Source organism: Lithobates pipiens, unplaced genomic scaffold, assembly GCF_037356315.1.
Source record: "Lithobates pipiens isolate NorthernLeopardFrog02 unplaced genomic scaffold, aLitPip1_a1.2 Scaffold_28, whole genome shotgun sequence".
Classification (NCBI taxonomy): domain Eukaryota; kingdom Metazoa; phylum Chordata; class Amphibia; order Anura; family Ranidae; genus Lithobates; species Lithobates pipiens.
Genome location: NW_027507789.1, coordinates 12045015 through 12061519, shown reverse-complemented (window position 1 = coordinate 12061519; position 16505 = coordinate 12045015). Strand labels below are relative to the sequence as shown.

The 16505-nt window shown below is 52.4% G+C and overlaps 1 protein-coding gene across 1 annotated transcript; it reads left to right on the top strand.

Moving 5' to 3' along the window:
• The first annotated feature begins 400 nt into the window (after positions 1–400).
• On the top strand, positions 401–15167 carry VCF1 (VCP nuclear cofactor family member 1). The gene is made up of 4 exons (XM_077458682.1): positions 401–565; positions 6079–6204; positions 7987–8080; positions 9247–15167. Exons 2-4 carry the CDS (start codon positions 6188–6190, stop codon positions 9466–9468), a joined length of 333 nt encoding a protein of 110 aa, XP_077314808.1. The 5' UTR covers positions 401–565; positions 6079–6187; the 3' UTR covers positions 9469–15167.
• The last annotated feature ends 1338 nt before the right edge of the window (positions 15168–16505 follow it).

The following is a 16505-nucleotide window of genomic DNA, read 5'->3' as shown; positions in this document are numbered from 1 at the left end:
TCCTATGTCACTTTCTTTTTCTTATCTAACCAAAAAAATGGCGCCCGTGGCGCGTAGAAGTCACGCCAAACTAATGGCGGCGCCCGATGTCGGCGACGTTTGTCAGGCGGCACTGCTATTGGCTGTCTCAAGCTGAGGCTGAATAAGGCGTATGGAAACACACCTGACGCTGGTCACTCAGACACGAAGTTTTTACTGACAATAAGGAATAGCAGGTCGCCATCAAAGATCCGCATTTGTCTTCTACGTTTGTAAAAAAAAAAAAAAAAATCGATGTCGTTTCACGATTATCGTTATCTAACCAACAAAATGGCGACCCCGCGGTGCGACTTACTGGCCGGCAAGATGGCGGCGCCCGGCTCTGGCGACGTTTGCCGGGCGGCGCTGCTATTGGCTCCCGACTCCCCCGGTGGTGAGATAGCACAGCGCTGCGGCGTCACCCGGGCCTGTATCCGGCCAGAGCCTCGGTCTGGGAGGTGGTAGAGCCCAGCGGGGCTGGAGGGTCTGTGGGATGAGGAGCTGTGCGGGGAGAGGCCGGGGCCATAGCCTCAGAGAGACGCAGGAGGTGAGTGAGTGAGTGAGTGAGGTAGGTGGTGGTGGTGGGCGTGGGCGGAGACACAAAGCAGGTAAGTACCGGGGGGAGGAGGGGCGGACCTCCCTATGGAGGAGTACAGAGAGCCTGGATATGAGGGAGGCTGCCTGTGAGTGACCGGGCAGGAGTGCAGTGAGCCTCGACACCCGGGTATGTGTGGAGACTGACGGGGGACTGCAAGGCCCAGCAGGAGTGCAGTGAGCCTGATCACCCCTGTATATAGGGAGGTGGTCTGTCACTGAGGAACTGCAAGGCCCAGCAGGAGTGCAGTGAGCCTGATCACCCCTGTATATAGGGAGGTGGTGTTTGACTGAGGAACTACAAGGCCCAGCAGGAGTGCAGTGAGCCTGATCACCTCTGTATATAGGGAGGTGGTGTTTGACTGAGGAACTACAAGGCCCAGCAGGAGTGCAGTGAGCATCAACACCCCTGTATACAGGGAGGAGGTCTGTCACTGAGGAACCACAAGGCCCAGCAGGAGTGCAGTGAGCCTGATCACCCCTGTATATAGGGAGGTGGTCTTCAACTGAGGAGCTACAAGGCCCAGCAGGAGTGAAGTGAGCCTCAACACACGGGTATGTGTGGAGACTGACAGTGATGGGGGGGGCGGGCGCTACAAGGCCCAGCAGGAGTGCAGTGAGCCTGATCACCCCTGTACATTGGGAGGTAGTCTGTGACTGAGGAACTACAAGTCCCAGCAGGAGCACAGTGAGCCTGGTCACTCCCATACATAGGTCTGCTCTCCTGTGGTTTAACAACTCTGATGACTTGGAAGTCACAGCAGGCGCACAGTGAGTCTGAGCACCCCGGTACATTGGCCTGCTTTCCACATGTGGCTTACAGCAGATGAGGAACTACAAGTCTCAGCAGGAGCACAGTGAGTCTTATTATCCCAGTACATAGCCTGCATAGCATAGCCAAAGTATTATCCATCTGTGGCTTTACTGCTGCTGGGGAACTAAAAGTGCCAGCATGAGCTCAGTGAGGGAAGCTTCTCTGCACATAGATTTGTGACGGGAACCATAAGATCAGCAGGAGCACAGCGAGCCTGATCACCACACTCTATAGGCCTGCTCTTCTCTCTCGCTTTACAGTTACGTAGGAACTACAATTCCCAACAGGCACACAGTGAGCCTGATCTCTACCTCACATAAGCCCACCGTCCCGCCTGTGGCTTTACTGGCGATGAGGAACTTGGAGCCTCAGCAGGAGCACAGTGAGCCTGATCACCCAAGTACAGAAGCCTTGGAAACTACCTATATGGACCTGCTGTTAACCTGTTGCTTTAAAGTTACCAAGGAGCTACCACTCCCAGCAGGGACACAGTGAGCCTGATCCTTCCTGAAGATTTGCTGTAGAATGGAGGAAGTGGGGGGGGGGGGGGCAGTGCTGTAGGATGGAGGAGGAAGTGGGGGGGGCTGTGCTGTAGGATGGAGGAGGAAGTGGGGGGGACTGTGCTGTAGGATGGAGGAGGAAGTGGGGGGGGCTGTGCTGTAGGATGGAGGAGGAAGTGGGGGGGGGCTGTGCTGTAGGATGGAGGAGGAAGTGGGGGGGGGGGGACTGTGCTGTAGGATGGAGGAAGTGGGGGGGGGGACTGTGCTGTAGGATGGAGGAAGTGGGGGGGGGGACTGTGCTGTAGGATGGAGGAAGTGGGGGGGGGGACTGTGCTGTAGGATGGAGGAGGAAGTGGGGGGGGCGACAGTGCTGTAGGATGGAGGAGGAAGTGGGGACGACGACAGTGCTGTAGGATGGAGGAGGAAGTGGGGGGGGGGGGGGACTGTGCTGTAGGATGGAGGAGGAAGTGGGGGGGGACTGTGCTGTAGGATGGAGGAGGAAGTGGGGGGGGACTGTGCTGTAGGATGGAGGAGGAAGTGGGGGGGGGCAGTGCTGTAGGATGGAGGAGGAAGTGGGGGGGGGGCAGTGCTGTAGGATGGAGGAGGAAGTGGGGGGGGGCAGTGCTGTAGGATGGAGGAGGAAGTGGGGGGGGGGGCAATGCTGTAGGATGGAGGAGGAAGTGGGGGGGGGGCAATGCTGTAGGATGGAGGAGGAAGTGGGGGGGGGCAATGCTGTAGGATGGAGGAGGAAGTGGGGGGGCAATGCTGTAGGATGGAGGAGGAAGTGGGGGGGCAGTGCTGTAGGATGGAGGAGGAAGTGGGGGGGCAGTGCTGTAGGATGGAGGAGGAAGTGGGGGGGCAGTGCTGTAGGATGGAGGAAGAAGTGGGGGGGCAGTGCTGTAGGATGGAGGAGGAAGTGGGGGGGGGGCAGTGCTGTAGGATGGAGGAGGAAGTGGGGGGGGGGCAGTGCTGTAGGATGGAGGAGGAAGTGGGGGGGGGCAGTGCTGTAGGATGGAGGAGGAAGGGGGGGGGCAGTGCTGTAGGATGGAGGAGGAAGGGGGGGGGGGCAGTGCTGTAGGATGGAGGAGGAAGGGGGGGGGCAGTGCTGTAGGATGGAGGAGGAAGTGGGGGGGCAGTGCTGTAGGATGGAGGAGGAAGTGGGGGGGAAACAGCGCTGTAGGATGGAGGCGGAAGTGGGGGGGGGGGACAGCGTTTTAGGATGGAGGAAGGGGGGGCAGTGCTGTAGGATGGAGGAGGAAGGGGGGGGGGGGCAGTGCTGTAGGATGGAGGAGGAAGGGGGGGGGACAGTGCTGTAGGATGGAGGAGGGGGAGGACAGTGCTGTAGGATAGAGGAAGGGGGGGCAGCGCTGTAGGATGGAGGAGGAAGTGGGAGGGACAGTGCTGTAGGAAGGAGTGGGGGGTCAGTGCTGTAGGATGGAGGAGGATTTGGGTGGGGGGGGGCAGTGCTGTAAGATGGAGGAGGAAGTGAGGGGGACAGTGCTGTAGGATGGAGGAGGAAATGGGGGGGGGGCAGTAATGGAGGAGGAAGTGGGGGGGCAGTGCTGTAGGATGGAAGAGGAAGTGGGGGGGCAGTGCTGTAGGATGGAGGAGGAAGTGGGGGGGGCAGTGCTGTAGGATGGAGGGGGAAAGTAATGTATGATGGATGAGGAAGTGGGAGGGACAGTGCTGTAGGATGGAGGAGGAAGTGGGAGAGACAGTGCTGTAGGATGGAGGAGGAAGTGGGGGGGGGGGCGGCGGCAGTGCTGTAGGATGGAGGAGGAAGTGGGGGGGCAGTGCTGTAGGATGGAGGAGGAAGTGGGGGAGGAAGTGGAGGGGACAGTGCTGTAGGATGGAGGAGGAAGTGGGGGGGGGGGGCAGTGCTGTAGGATGGAGGAGGGAGTGGGGGGGGCAGTGCTGTAGGATGGAGGAGGAAGTGGGGGGGGCAGTGCTGTAGGATGGAGGAGGAAGTGGGGGGGGGGCAGTGCTGTAGGATGGAGGAGGAAGTGGGGGGGGGGCAGTGCTGTAGGATGGAGGAGGAAGTGGGGGGGGCAGTGCTGTAGGATGGAGGAGGAAGTGGGGGGGGGGGCAGTGCTGTAGGATGGAGGAGGAAGTGGGGGGGGGGCAGTGCTGTAGGATGGAGGAGGAAGTGGGGGGGGGCAGTGCTGTAGGATGGAGGAGGAAGTGGGGGGGGCAGTGCTGTAGGATGGAGGAGGAAGTGGGGGGGCAGTGCTGTAGGATGGAGGAGGAAGTGGGGAGGAGACAGTGCTGTAGGATGGAGGCGCAAGGGGGGGGGGACAGCGCTGTAGGATGGAGGAGGAAGTGGGTGGGGGACAGTGCTGTAGGATGGAGGAGGAAGTGGGGGCAGCGCTGTAGGGTGGAGGAGGAAGTGAGGGGGGGGCAGTGCTGTAGGATGGAGGAGAAAGTGGGGGGGGACGGACAGTGCTGTAGGATGGAGGAGGAAGTGGGGGGGACAGTGCTGTAGGATGGAAGGGGGGGGGGGCAGTGCTGTAGGAGGACGAAGTGGGGGGGCATTGCTGTAGGATGGAGGTGGAAGTGGGGGGGGGGCAGTGCTGTAGGATGGAGGAGGAAGTGGGGGGGGCAGTGCTGTAGGATGGAGGAGGAAGTTGGGGGGGGGCAGTGCTGTAGGATGGAGGAGACAGTGCGGGGGCAGTGCTGTAGGATGGAGGAGGAAGTGGGGGGGCAGTGCTGTAGGATGGAGGAGGAAGTGGGGGGGCAGTGCTGTAGGATGGAGGAGGAAGTGGGGGGGCAGTGCTGTAGGATGGAGGAGGAAGTGGGGGGGGGGGCAGTGCTGTAGGATGGAGGAGGAAGTGGGGAGGAGACAGTGCTGTAGGATGGAGGAGGAAGTGGGGAGGAGACAGTGCTGTAGGATGGAGGAGGAAGTGGGGAGGAGACAGTGCTGTAGGATGGAGGAGGAAGTGGGGAGGAGACAGTGCTGTAGGATGGAGGAGCAAGGGGGGGGGGGGGACAGCGCTGTAGGATGGAGGAGGAAGTGGGTGGGGGACAGTGCTGTAGGATGGAGGAGCAAGGGGGGGGGGGCAGTGCTGTAGGATGGAGGAGGAAGTGGGTGGGGGACAGTGCTGTAGGATGGAGGAGGAAGTGGGGGCAGCGCTGTAGGGTGGAGGAGGAAGTGAGGGGGGGGGCAGTGCTGTAGGATGGAGGAGAAAGTGGGGGGGGCAGTGCTGTAGGATGGAGGAGGAAGTGGGGGGGGGGGCAGTGCTGTAGGATGGAGGAGGAAGGGGGGGGCAGTGCTGTAGGAGGACGAAGTGGGGGGGCAGTGCTGTAGGATGGAGGATGAAGTGGGGGGGGGGCAGTGCTGTAGGATGGGGGAGGACAGTGCTGTAGGATGGAGGAGGAAGGGGGGGGCAGTGCTGTAGGAGGACGAAGTGGGGGGGCAGTGCTGTAGGATGGAGGATGAAGTGGGGGGGGGGGCAGTGCTGTAGGATGGGGGAGGACAGTGCTGTAGGATGGAGGAGGAAGTGGGGGGGGGCAGTGCTGTAGGATGGAGGAAGTGGGGGGGCAGTGCTGTAGGATGGAGGAGGAAGTGTGGGGAGGACAGTGCTGTAGGATGGAGGAGGAAGTGGAGGGGACAGTGCTGTAGGATGGAGAAGGAAGTGGGGGGGGCGCAGTGCTGTAGGATGGAGGAGGAAGTGGGGGGGGACAGTGCTGTAAGATGGAGGAGGAAGTGGAGGGGACTGTGCTGTAGGATGGAGGAGGAAGTGGGGGGGGCGCAGTGCTGTAGGATGGAGGAGGAAGTGGGGGGGCAGTGCTGTAGGATGGAGGACGAAGTGGGGGGACAGTGCTGTAGGATGGAGGACGAAGTGGGGGGACAGTGCTGTAGGATAGAGGAGGAAGTGGGGGGGGGGCAGTGCTGTAGGATGGAGGAGGAAGTGGGGGGGCAGTGCTGTAGGATGGAGGAGGAAGTGGGGGGGCAGTGCTGTAGGATGGAGGAGGAAGTGGGGGGGGGGGGGGGCAGTGCTGTAGGATGGAGGAGGAAGTGGGGGGACAGCACTGGAGTGTGGTGTGGCAATTTTTGTTTAATACAAGAGGAAACTTTTAAATAACAAAAAAACAAAATGTTTTTGGCTTTCCTGGTGATGATACTTTTTTTTTTTTTTTTTTTTCCCTTCTTAGCCTGAAATTATCAGCCGAGGTTTCTGATTGAAAACTGCCCCAAAATCTGCCCCCCTGGGGTTTCTAGTGGATTCTTCTTGTGTGATCCGGTACAGCCGGCAGAGACCAGATGTTGCCTGATAGTAGGTAAGAATGACTATTCGGTGGCCTGTAATCTCCGGGTGTTTGGTGTTTGCCAATCACCTCCCCGGGATGCCGTGTGTTGCTATGGTAACGTCGGTGCAGTGTGGGGAGAGTCTGAGGAGGAGAAGAATCTTTTCTCATGTTGGAAATTATTGAAAGTTTCATTAAAGTGGAACTTCACTCTCAGTCTACATTGATTATGTGTAATGGTCATTGGTCATGCTGCTGTTATTAGTAAATTATTGGGAGGGTAGATCATATTTACTTATTTTAAACTTTATTTACACTTCAGTTACTTCCTGGTTTCTTGCCTAGGTAAATGATGTCATACATCCAAGGAGACTTCAGGAGGGGTCTGCTGAGCTGGGGACAGTGCTGTAGGATGGAGGAGAAAATGAGAGGACAGCGCTGTAGGATGGAGGAGGAAGTGGGAGGGGGGATGGAGGAGGAAGTGGGAGGGGGGATGGAGGAGGAAGTGGGAGGGGGGATGGAGGAGGAAGTGGGAGGGGGGCAGCGATTTAGGATGGAGGAGGAAGTGGGAGTGGGGAGCAGCGCTGTAGGATAGAGGAGGAAGTGGGAGGGGGGAGCAGCGCTTTACGATGGAGGAGGAAGTGGGAGGGGGGAGCAGCGCTTTACGATGGAGGAGGAATGGGGGTGGGGCAGCTCTGTAGGATGGAGGAGGAATGGGGGTGGGGCAGCGCTGTAGGATGGAGGAGGAATGGGGGTGGGGCAGCTCTGTAGGATGGAGGAGGAATGGGGGTGGGGCAGCTCTGTAGGATGGAGGAGGAATGGGGGTTGACAGTGCTGTAGGATGGAGGAGGAAGGGGGGAGCAGCGCTGTAGGATGGAGGAGGAAGGGGGGGCAGCGCTGTAGGATGGAGGAGGAAGGGGGGGCAGCGCTGTAGGATGGAGGAGGAAGGGGGGGGCAGCGCTGTAGGATGGAGGAGGAAGGGGGGGGCAGCGCTGTAGGATGGAGGAGGAAGGGGGGGCAGCGCTGTAGGATGGAGGAGGAAGGGGGGGGCAGCGCTGTAGGATGGAGGAGGAAGGGGGGGGCAGCGCTGTAGGATGGAGGAGGAAGGGGGGGCAGCGCTGTAGGATGGAGGAGGAAGGGGGGGGGGCAGCGCTGTAGGATGGAGGAGGAAGGGGGGGGGCAGCGCTGTAGGATGGAGGAGGAAGGGGGGGCAGCGCTGTAGGATGGAGGAGGAAGGGGGGCAGCGCTGTAGGATGGAGGAGGAAGGGGGGGCAGCGCTGTAGGATGGAGGAGGAAGGGGGGGCAGCACTGTAGGATGGAGGAGGAAGGGGGGGGCAGCGGTGTAGGATGGAGTAGGAAGTGGGGATACTACCACGCTACTTCACTTCTATACCGCCACTACAGTGATCAACACAGGAGGTCAGTTTGATCGGGGGGGGGGAGGGGAGAAGGAGGGAAGAGGAGAGAAGGATGCAGCTAATTGGTCGGCATTAGGTGAACTCTTACATTGGCTGCACAGATCAGAAAAAGGAGGAAATTGACAACTTAGAAGGGAACTGAAACTGGTGCATGCTCAGTAGAAGTGGCAATGGCTGGTCTACTCAATCTTAGGCTGCAGTGTGGACACGGACAAGGAGGGACAGTGAACAGCAGGATCAACCAGGTTTTTTGCAATATTCAGAAAACAAAAGCTCTAATAGAAAAGTGATTGGGGTGAGTGCAGAGTGTGAGAACGCCATCTATGATTGGGTTGTAGATCTTCTCACTCCCTTCTTCCATTCACACCGGCCGCTAATTCTGCTTCATTCCTTGCAGGAAGAGGCGGAGGGACAATGACGTCTCCCAGCTCCCGCAGTCAAAGAGGAGCAGCGGGAGTCCCCCGTTCCAGGACTGGGAAGCGGAGGCGGAGGTAAGAGCGCCATCTTTGGATGTATCGGGTTTATTTATCACATGGGAGATCTATACAGTAGAAAAATAAATGTAGCAAAGGAGAAGCAAACCTGTAAAGTACCGATCTGAGTCGGCAGCACGGAGCTTTGCAAAGTATATTTGTAGCGTGCGTGTATATACTGTATAGAATTGATTTCCTTCCCGTACGCATATGTGCGGCCTCACAGAGCTGGGTCTTTATCCGTGGAGCTACATATATGTGTATCTTTGTGCTTGGAGCGTGCCGCACAGGGACGGTCTTTCTGTCTTTTATTTTTTAATTAATTTTTTAGTCGTTTTTTTTTTTTTTTTTTGTCTCTCTTTGGCGTTTATTTCTCGGTCTCTCTTTGGTGTTTTTTATCTCTCGGTCTCTCTTTGGCGTTTTTTATCTCTCAGTCTCTCTTTGGCGTTTTTTATCTCTCGGTATCTCTTTGGCGTTTATCTCTCGGTATCTCTTTGGCGTTTATCTCTCGGTATCTCTTTGGCGTTTATCTCTCGGTATCTCTTTGGCGTTTATCTCTCGGTATCTCTTTGGCGTTTATCTCTCGGTCTCTCTTTGGCGTTTATCTCTCGGTCTCTCTTTGGCGTTTTTTATCTCTCGGTCTCTCTTTGGCGTTTTTTATCTCTCGGTCTCTCTTTGGCGTTTTTTATCTCTCGGTCTCTCTTTGGCGTTTTTTATCTCTCGGTCTCTCTTTGGCGTTTTTTATCTCTCGGTCTCTCTTTGGCGTTTTTTATCTCTCGGTCTCTCTTTGGCGTTTTTTATCTCTCGGTCTCTCTTTGGCGTTTTTTATCTCTCGGTCTCTCTTTGGCGTTTTTTATCTCTCGGTCTCTCTTTGGCGTTTTTTATCTCTCGGTCTCTCTTTGGCGTTTTTTTTTTTATCTCTCGGTCCCTCTTGGTGTGTTTTATTTTTATTTTTTTAATCTCTCGGTCTCTCTAGGTTTTTTTTTTTTTTTAATCTCTTGGTCTCTTGGTTTTTTTTATCTCTCGGTCTCTCTAGGTTTTTTTTTTTTTTTTTTTAATCTCTTGGTCTCTTGGTTTTTTTTTATCTCTCGGTCTCTCTAGTTTTTTTTTTTTTTTAATCTCTTGGTCTCTCTTGGTGTTTTTATTCTATTTTCATATTTTTATTTTTTATTTTTTTTCTCCAGTCTTCTTCAGGGAGCGACAGCAGCAACAGTAACTCCAGCCTAGACAGAAGCAGCGCCTCGGACCAACTCCAGACTTTGGGCAGCTCAGGCCCCGCCACCCCGCAGCCGGTGTCCGCCCCCGAGCAGTCCGCTCTCAATCGGGGACCCTACGTACACATCAATCAGATCCTGAAAGAGGCTCACTTTTCCAGTTTACAGCAGCGCGGCTGCCCCTCCTCCTGACCTGCTTGGTCCGCTCTCCACCAAAAAACAAAACAAAAAAAAACAGGACTGGTCGTGTTCTTGGACTCACTAAATACAGCCCGTTCCTCCAATAAAAACCGTTGGCTGTCTTATTGCCGCTCACAACTGACCAGGTAAACTTGACTCTATTTTGTCCTCACCGGCTGCAAGAGACTTTTCTTTTTCTTTTTTCTTTTCTTTGTTCCATTTGATGAGGAGGAGAAACGCTCAGAGCGTTGGACGGTTTTTCTCATAGTCTGAAATGCCAACTTGCTCTTTATTTTTTTTGTTTCTTTAATCGTGTAAATTTTTGTTTGTATATTATATTTTTTTTTTTTGGCGGGTGACTGAAGCTAGCACTTTTTCGGGGGAATATACATAAATTATATAGTCTTGGTTCCACCTACAGTTTATGGCAAAAAGCAGTACTATAGGTGCTTCCGGGAGGTTGCACAGAGGCTGCATATTGACCAGCATGCATTGCAGGATAGGTAGGTGTCAAGAGCACTGAGGATTAAGCGTTTATTGCCCAATCAGAGATCGACTTCATGCAGCAATATGGTAGAAATTAATGGGACCAGCAGTTCCGCAACAGTTTCTTGTTCCAATATCGGTGGTCCAGCTTATGAAACCCAATGCCCTTGCAGCGGAAAGGGTCTGAAAGAACCCCTCTGCCCCTGCAACCAGTTAAAGCTGAACTCTGGGCAGAGAATTTTAAGCCACCAACAAATGTCTTTTAGCAATTCACTGCTGCAACCACAATGAGAAACCAGCATAAGGGCTTGTAGATCCCTATGTTCACTATGTAAGAGCAGTGCCCCTCCATTCCCTGGACTATCTGTCCCACTGTAGTTCCCCTATACCAGCTGCGTCATCACTGGCTGAGGTGGGAGGGACCCGGGTGTTTCAGGCTCTCTGTCCCTCCCACTAAGACTGGCGAGAAACTTGCCCAGTGCCCCCCCCCCCCCCATTCACATCCATTGATGGCTACATGTCCCATTGCATGCTGGGAATGAAAGCTTTATTCATTAGCCCTGCAGAGTGATGTCTGAGACTCGCTTAGGGCTTGTTCACATTTGTTTTTAGTCTCTGAAGAGTAATCTGCATTCAGATTGCTATTCAGAGAGCGTTTGACAGGGGGTAAGAAGGCATTGTAATTGCCTGCCTTTAACTCTTTGATCGCTGCACTACTGTGCATATGCACACGGTTGCAGGGCGCATGAAAAGCAGCCCCATTTACTTATGACATGGCATAATCCCTGCAGTGGCTACAAAGGAAAACGTTGCAGCCACAGCATGTGTACACCGTTAGCCCTGTCCCTGCTGCTATAGGGGATCATGGTAAAAATGTGGCTCAACTGCCGGGGTTTTACTGCCCCACAACAGCAAGTGTGAACGCATCCTAATACCTCCTCCCATAGCCCAGGTGTAGCTGCAGTTTTTGTTGCGCAGTGAGGAAATTTCTGACTTCCAGAACAAGCGTAGCTGCAGTTTCTGTTGCACAGTGATGACATCATGGACTTTCAGCCCAGGTGTAGAAGCAATTTGCTGCACAGTGATGACATCACTGACTTTCAGCCCAGGCATAGCTGCAGCTTCTGTTGCACAGTGATGCCGGCACTGAATTTCAGCCCAAGCGTAGCTGCTGTTTCTGTTGCACAGTGATGACATCACTGACTCTTAGCCCAGACATTGCTGTGGCGCAGTGGTGACATCGCTGACCTTCAGCCCAGAGGTGTAGCTGCAGTTTCTGTTGCGCAGTGATGACATCACTGACCTTCAGCCCAGGTGTAGCTGCAGTTTCTGTTGCACAGTGGTGACATCACTTACCTTCAGCCCAGGTGTAGCTGCAGTTTCTGTTGCACAGTGATGACATCACTGACCTTCAGCCCAAGCGTGGTTGCAGTTTCTGTTGCACAGTGATGACATCACCGACCTTCAGCCCAGGTGTAGCTGCAGTTTGTTGCACAGTGATGACATCACTGACTTTTAGCCCAGGCATTGCTGTTGCACAGTGATGACATCACTTACTTTCAGCCCAGGCGTAGCTGCAGTTTCTGTTGCACAGTGATGACATCACTGACCTTCAGCCCAGGTGTAGCTGCAGTTTCTGTTGCACAGTGATGACATCACTGACCTTCAGCCCAGGTGTAGCTGCAGTTTCTGTTGCACAGTGATGACATCACTGACCTTCAGCCCAGGTGTAGCTGCAGTTTCTGTTGCACATTGATGACGTCACTGACTCTTAGCCCAGACCTTAATTGCAGTTTGTTGCACAGTGATGACATTACAGACTTTCAGCCCAGACGTTGCTGCAGTTTCTGCTGCACAGTGATGACATCACTGATATTTAAAGATCCTTTTCTAAGAAACGTGGTCATTTTGAACATTTTACGTTTGCAGTGTTTATTGATGAGTCAAAATTAGTAACCTGCCTGAAGTTTAACTTCTACCTTTCATGTCCTAACCAGAAAAGCTGGATCTGATTGGTTGCCATGAGGGAAAAAAATGCCAATCCTTATTTCAGGACCCCCGGGCCCCCAGTTTAAAAAAAAAATAAAATGGGTGTGAAAGAAGCCGAAGGAAAAGCAAAGTCGGCACTCAAAGCAATGGTAGAGTGCAGAGAGATTCTACATAAAAATGGTCTGCAGTGCCAATGCTACTTACACGTGTCTCTCCAGGATGTGCTCAGGCAGTTCTCTGGTGCAAAGCCAATGTAAACCTTCATTCATTTCAGATTTGTTTAACGTTTCTGTGCATCGCGTGTGGGTTGACCTTTTCATTTAAATGCAGAAACAAATGTGGAAATTCTTAAAAGTGTGGAGTACCGGACCAAATGGTGCTATGGTACCATGCAGTTTTGGCGCACTCCAGGGCCACTAACTATTTAGCACCTGTTCCCGACACGCACTAATGTGATGTCAGTCAGTGACTGAAGGCGGAGGTCATTTTGTGTCTGTGCTGCCACCTAACGCAGGTTTCTCCAAACTTTCAGGCTTTAGTGGGGCTGGACTGTGGCCAGTTGGTGTAAACAGTCCTCATTGGTGTCAGTAATATTGCCCTAGTCCATCACTGGTGTCGGTGGGAGGAATGGTGGGCCGTCACTGGTGTCGATGGGAGGAATGGTGGGCCGTCACTGGTGTCGGTGGGAGGAATGGTGGGCCGTCACTGGTGTCGGCGGGAGGAATGGTGGCCCGTCAATGGTGTCGGCGGGAGGAATGGTGGGCCGTCACTGGTGTCGGCAGGAGGATTAGTGTCCTAAGGGCTGAATTAAGCCAAGCAAAGGTCCACAGTTTGGAGACCCCTGGTATAGGTCGTGTACATACCCCTTAACGCCTGACTGAAAAAACTGATGAGATGGCATCATTCCACCCTGCCTTGTTGCTAAGAAGCTCCCAACTTTTCCGGCCCACCATCTAGGGAGCAACCTCTCAAATCCCTGCACATATGTGGTCCACTACCTCCTTCAGCATTGTTGAACTCAGAGCTACAGTGGCAGGGGTGAGAGAGAGCACAGGAAGGGTGTTTGAATCAGCTGGGAGTGTCTTAGCAACAAGACAGGACAGGATGATGGGCGGCAGATAAATTGCCTACATCCATAGCAAGGACATTATTAAACTTTGCTCCAAGCTTCAATATTTGTTTTTACCTTCTCACTCACCTCATCTGCATGGGCAGCTTGTTGGCGGACGAACGCTTTAAACTTCCCGAGTCTGAGAAGATTCGTACTTGGTTGCGGCGTCCATCTTTACTTTATTTGCCAGGCGGCACTGGATGATACGTGTGATGGCGCTGGACCCATAAGAGTGGGAATTGGTTCCAATGGATGTTAAGTGGAGTGTGTTTTCTTCCATGGTCAATGTGAACCTTGGCTGCTACCTCTCCACTCACCATAAATGCTTCTCGCAAGGGACGGTCAGTCCCTGGGTGTGTATTGAGGAGCGACATATACATTTATTTTCATTCCCTAAAATATATTTTTGAAATGTTTATGGTTTAAAAGCACCAGATACAGCCAAAATTTTTTGGGGTAATCCTCCCCTTCTTCAGGGCCTCAGCAATGGATAGTAATAGAATCAAGGCAGAATGCACTAGAGCAGCGGCCCCCAACCTCCACAGCACCAGGGACCACTCGCTCTAAAGTGAACTCCTGCTGTGCTTGGTTCGGCCTATCAGGGGGAGTGGGGTACAGTTTGTCCCCTTGGAGGGCTTTTCAGCTTGTCAAATGGGGGTGGTGATGCAGCCTATTGGGTGGTTTACTAGAGCAGTGGTCCGTGATTTCCCCAGCACCAGGGACTGGTCACTTGGAGGTGAACCCCACCATGGTTGGGGGGGGGGGGGTGTTATTGCTGTGGTGGTTTAAGCCTGTCAGAGGAGTGGGGGTGAGAGTGCAGCTAGTCGAATAGGGGGACAGGTGGTGGTTGCATCCTGTTGGTAGGTGTACTAGAGCTGCTGTCCTCAACCTCCCTAGCACCAGGGACCGGTGAACCCCTCCCCTCCCCTGACCTGGGGGGTTGGTGACTATTAGGGTGGTGGTTTTAGCCTGGCGGGGGGGGGGGGTACAACTTGTCAAATGGGGGAGAGGGGGTGGTGCAGCCTGGATCTCACCAGTGCTTATTAGATTCTGTCCCGGCTCTCCTTCCTCCCCTTCTTCTTTGTGACCACAGAGAGGGAAGGGAGAAGGGGAACAGGCACCCTCTGGTGGTTGGAGGGTGGCAGTTCAGGTTGTGTCAGATTTGCTCTGCCTGCCACCAACCCCCGTCATGCAGCATACCATCTCCTAACGGCGCTTAGAACCGACCTACAACCATTTTTAAGAGACTTTTTCAGGGTGATGTGCACATTTTGTACTGTGTTCCTCAATACACACCCAGCGGTAGCACCGGACGGCGCCTCTAGTTGACCGGTCTCTGAGCAGACCACGGACTGGCACCGGCCTGGGGGTCCCTAGAGAACCTCAATTAACATTTATTAGTCTACCATCTCCTAACAGCACTAAGAACCGACCTACAAACGTTTTAAGAGGGTGATGTCTGCACTAAGTGTTCCTCAACGCACACCCAGCGGTAGCACCAGGCGGCGCCTCTAGTTGGCCGGTCTCCCAGCAGCACAGTCCCCTCTGGTGCTAGAAGAATTAAAGCCATGCCGTACCTCCTGGTCGCTTTAACGATGGGTATGGAGGGCCAGGTTTTTACAACGGACCGTTTGTTTTCATACAGATGAAGGATTGTACAGAACACGTAGTAAAATGCTTTAGACTGCTTTAATTTTTTTTATTTTTTTTTTTCTGCATCCGCTTTTATAGAAGTTGGTTTAGCTGAACGTTGGTCCTAACACAGGCAAACAACCCAACAGGCTTCCTTCTATGACTCCACATGCCTATGGACATGCAGCCAATGCTACAATAGGCTTCTATGACCCCAGCAACTAGAGATCTAAATATCGTCCTCCCACAGCAAGCAGGATAGAGGGATGATTGACACAAACTAGTGTAACCCTTCCATCTTTACCAGACATTGGGCTAGGGGGGCGTTAAAGGGAGTACATTATGTAATGAAATAAATTAGGTTTGAGAAAAAGGAAATGCCAGAATTTCAGGGTTTGTTTGTGTGTGGATTTTATGACCAGTTTAAGTTGCTTCTGGACACAGGTGAAAGTTTGCTCTTGAATGGTTTCCATAATAAACTTCTCAAATCTCACTTTTGGTTTTGGCTGCACTTACCTCTTCCTTTGCTACAGCAGATTTCTAAGGCTTAATCGCGTGCCGCACCGGCCTATAGTCAAATGACGGTTGGGTGGGACATTCGTCTTTCCCGGTGGATGTCATATGATGTCCTCCTGGAAAAGCACATTGCTTGGGCCCCACTGGGTACAGCTGATGACAGATTAGTGTGCTGGCCTGCTGCCGGTACCATGTGATCGCTGTGACCAATCACAGCAGAATCACATGAGTTGTAAACAACACATGGCTTTGATTGATGCCATCCATTGTATACAATGATGTTGCTAGTTGTGATTGGTTACAGTGATCACATGGGTACAGACAGGGCCAAACACAGCTCATCTGTACCATGTGATTTAAGCTGTGGCTAATCGCAGTACACACTGAATCAATTAAATTCAGTAAAAATAGTTGCTTATAACAGTGAAATTAATTGGTATAAGCAATTATAGTGTGTGTTTAAAAAATATTGCTAGTTGTGATTGGTCACAGTGATCACATGGGTACAGACAGGGCCAAACACAGCTCATCTGTACCATGTGATTTAAGCTGTGGCCAATCACAGCTAGTCGCAGTACACACTGAATCAATTTAATTCAGTAAAAATAGTTGCTTATAACAGTGAAATTAATTGGTATAAGCAATTATAGTGTGTGTTTAAAAAATTAAAAATAAAAAAATCCTGATCCAAAGAGTAGTAAAATGTTACTATAGTAATACAGGCATTGATTTACTTTCTCGGTAGCAATGGTGTGTTTTTTTTTTTTTTTAATTTTACAAAAAATTACAGCTGTGAAAAACTTGCAAAAGCCTCTTACTAAATACCCTGGACTGTCTACTTTCCAAAAAGGGGTCATTTAGGGGTTATCTGTACTGTCGTGTTGTTTTAAGCCATCAGGATTGATCACTTTTCAGATGTATATCCCGTAGTCTGTGGACTATGTAAGGAAAAAAAAAATGTAATAAAGAAGAAATTTATTGCATTTTATTGTTTGTTTCCATACTGTCGCCAGTCAGTGTCCCTAATCACTGCCACACCAGCCGTATGATGATGCTGTAGTGCACTGGTGACTGTATGCAAAAAAAAAAAAACATTTCTTAAAGCATTTGTTAACCAAAAATAAACTATCCTGTTCCCTGTGTCATTTGGCCTCCTGTAAAACCTAAAAAAAAAAAAAAAAAAAAAAAAAATCTGGCTGATCTTGCCTAGGTATAGCCTTCCCTCTGTAAGCTGACCACGGTTTATCATGGCTGCTTTGACGGAGCCTTGACACCAGTTTGACCCTCAGTTTATGCCTCTGTCATCTGCAGCCCT

Excerpts from the sequence above, each read along its gene's own strand:
- VCF1 (XM_077458682.1), top strand. Across the intron at positions 8,081-9,246 it reads ACTGGGAAGCGGAGGCGGAG|TCTTCTTCAGGGAGCGACAG; the intron begins GTAAGAGCGCCA and ends TTTTTTCTCCAG.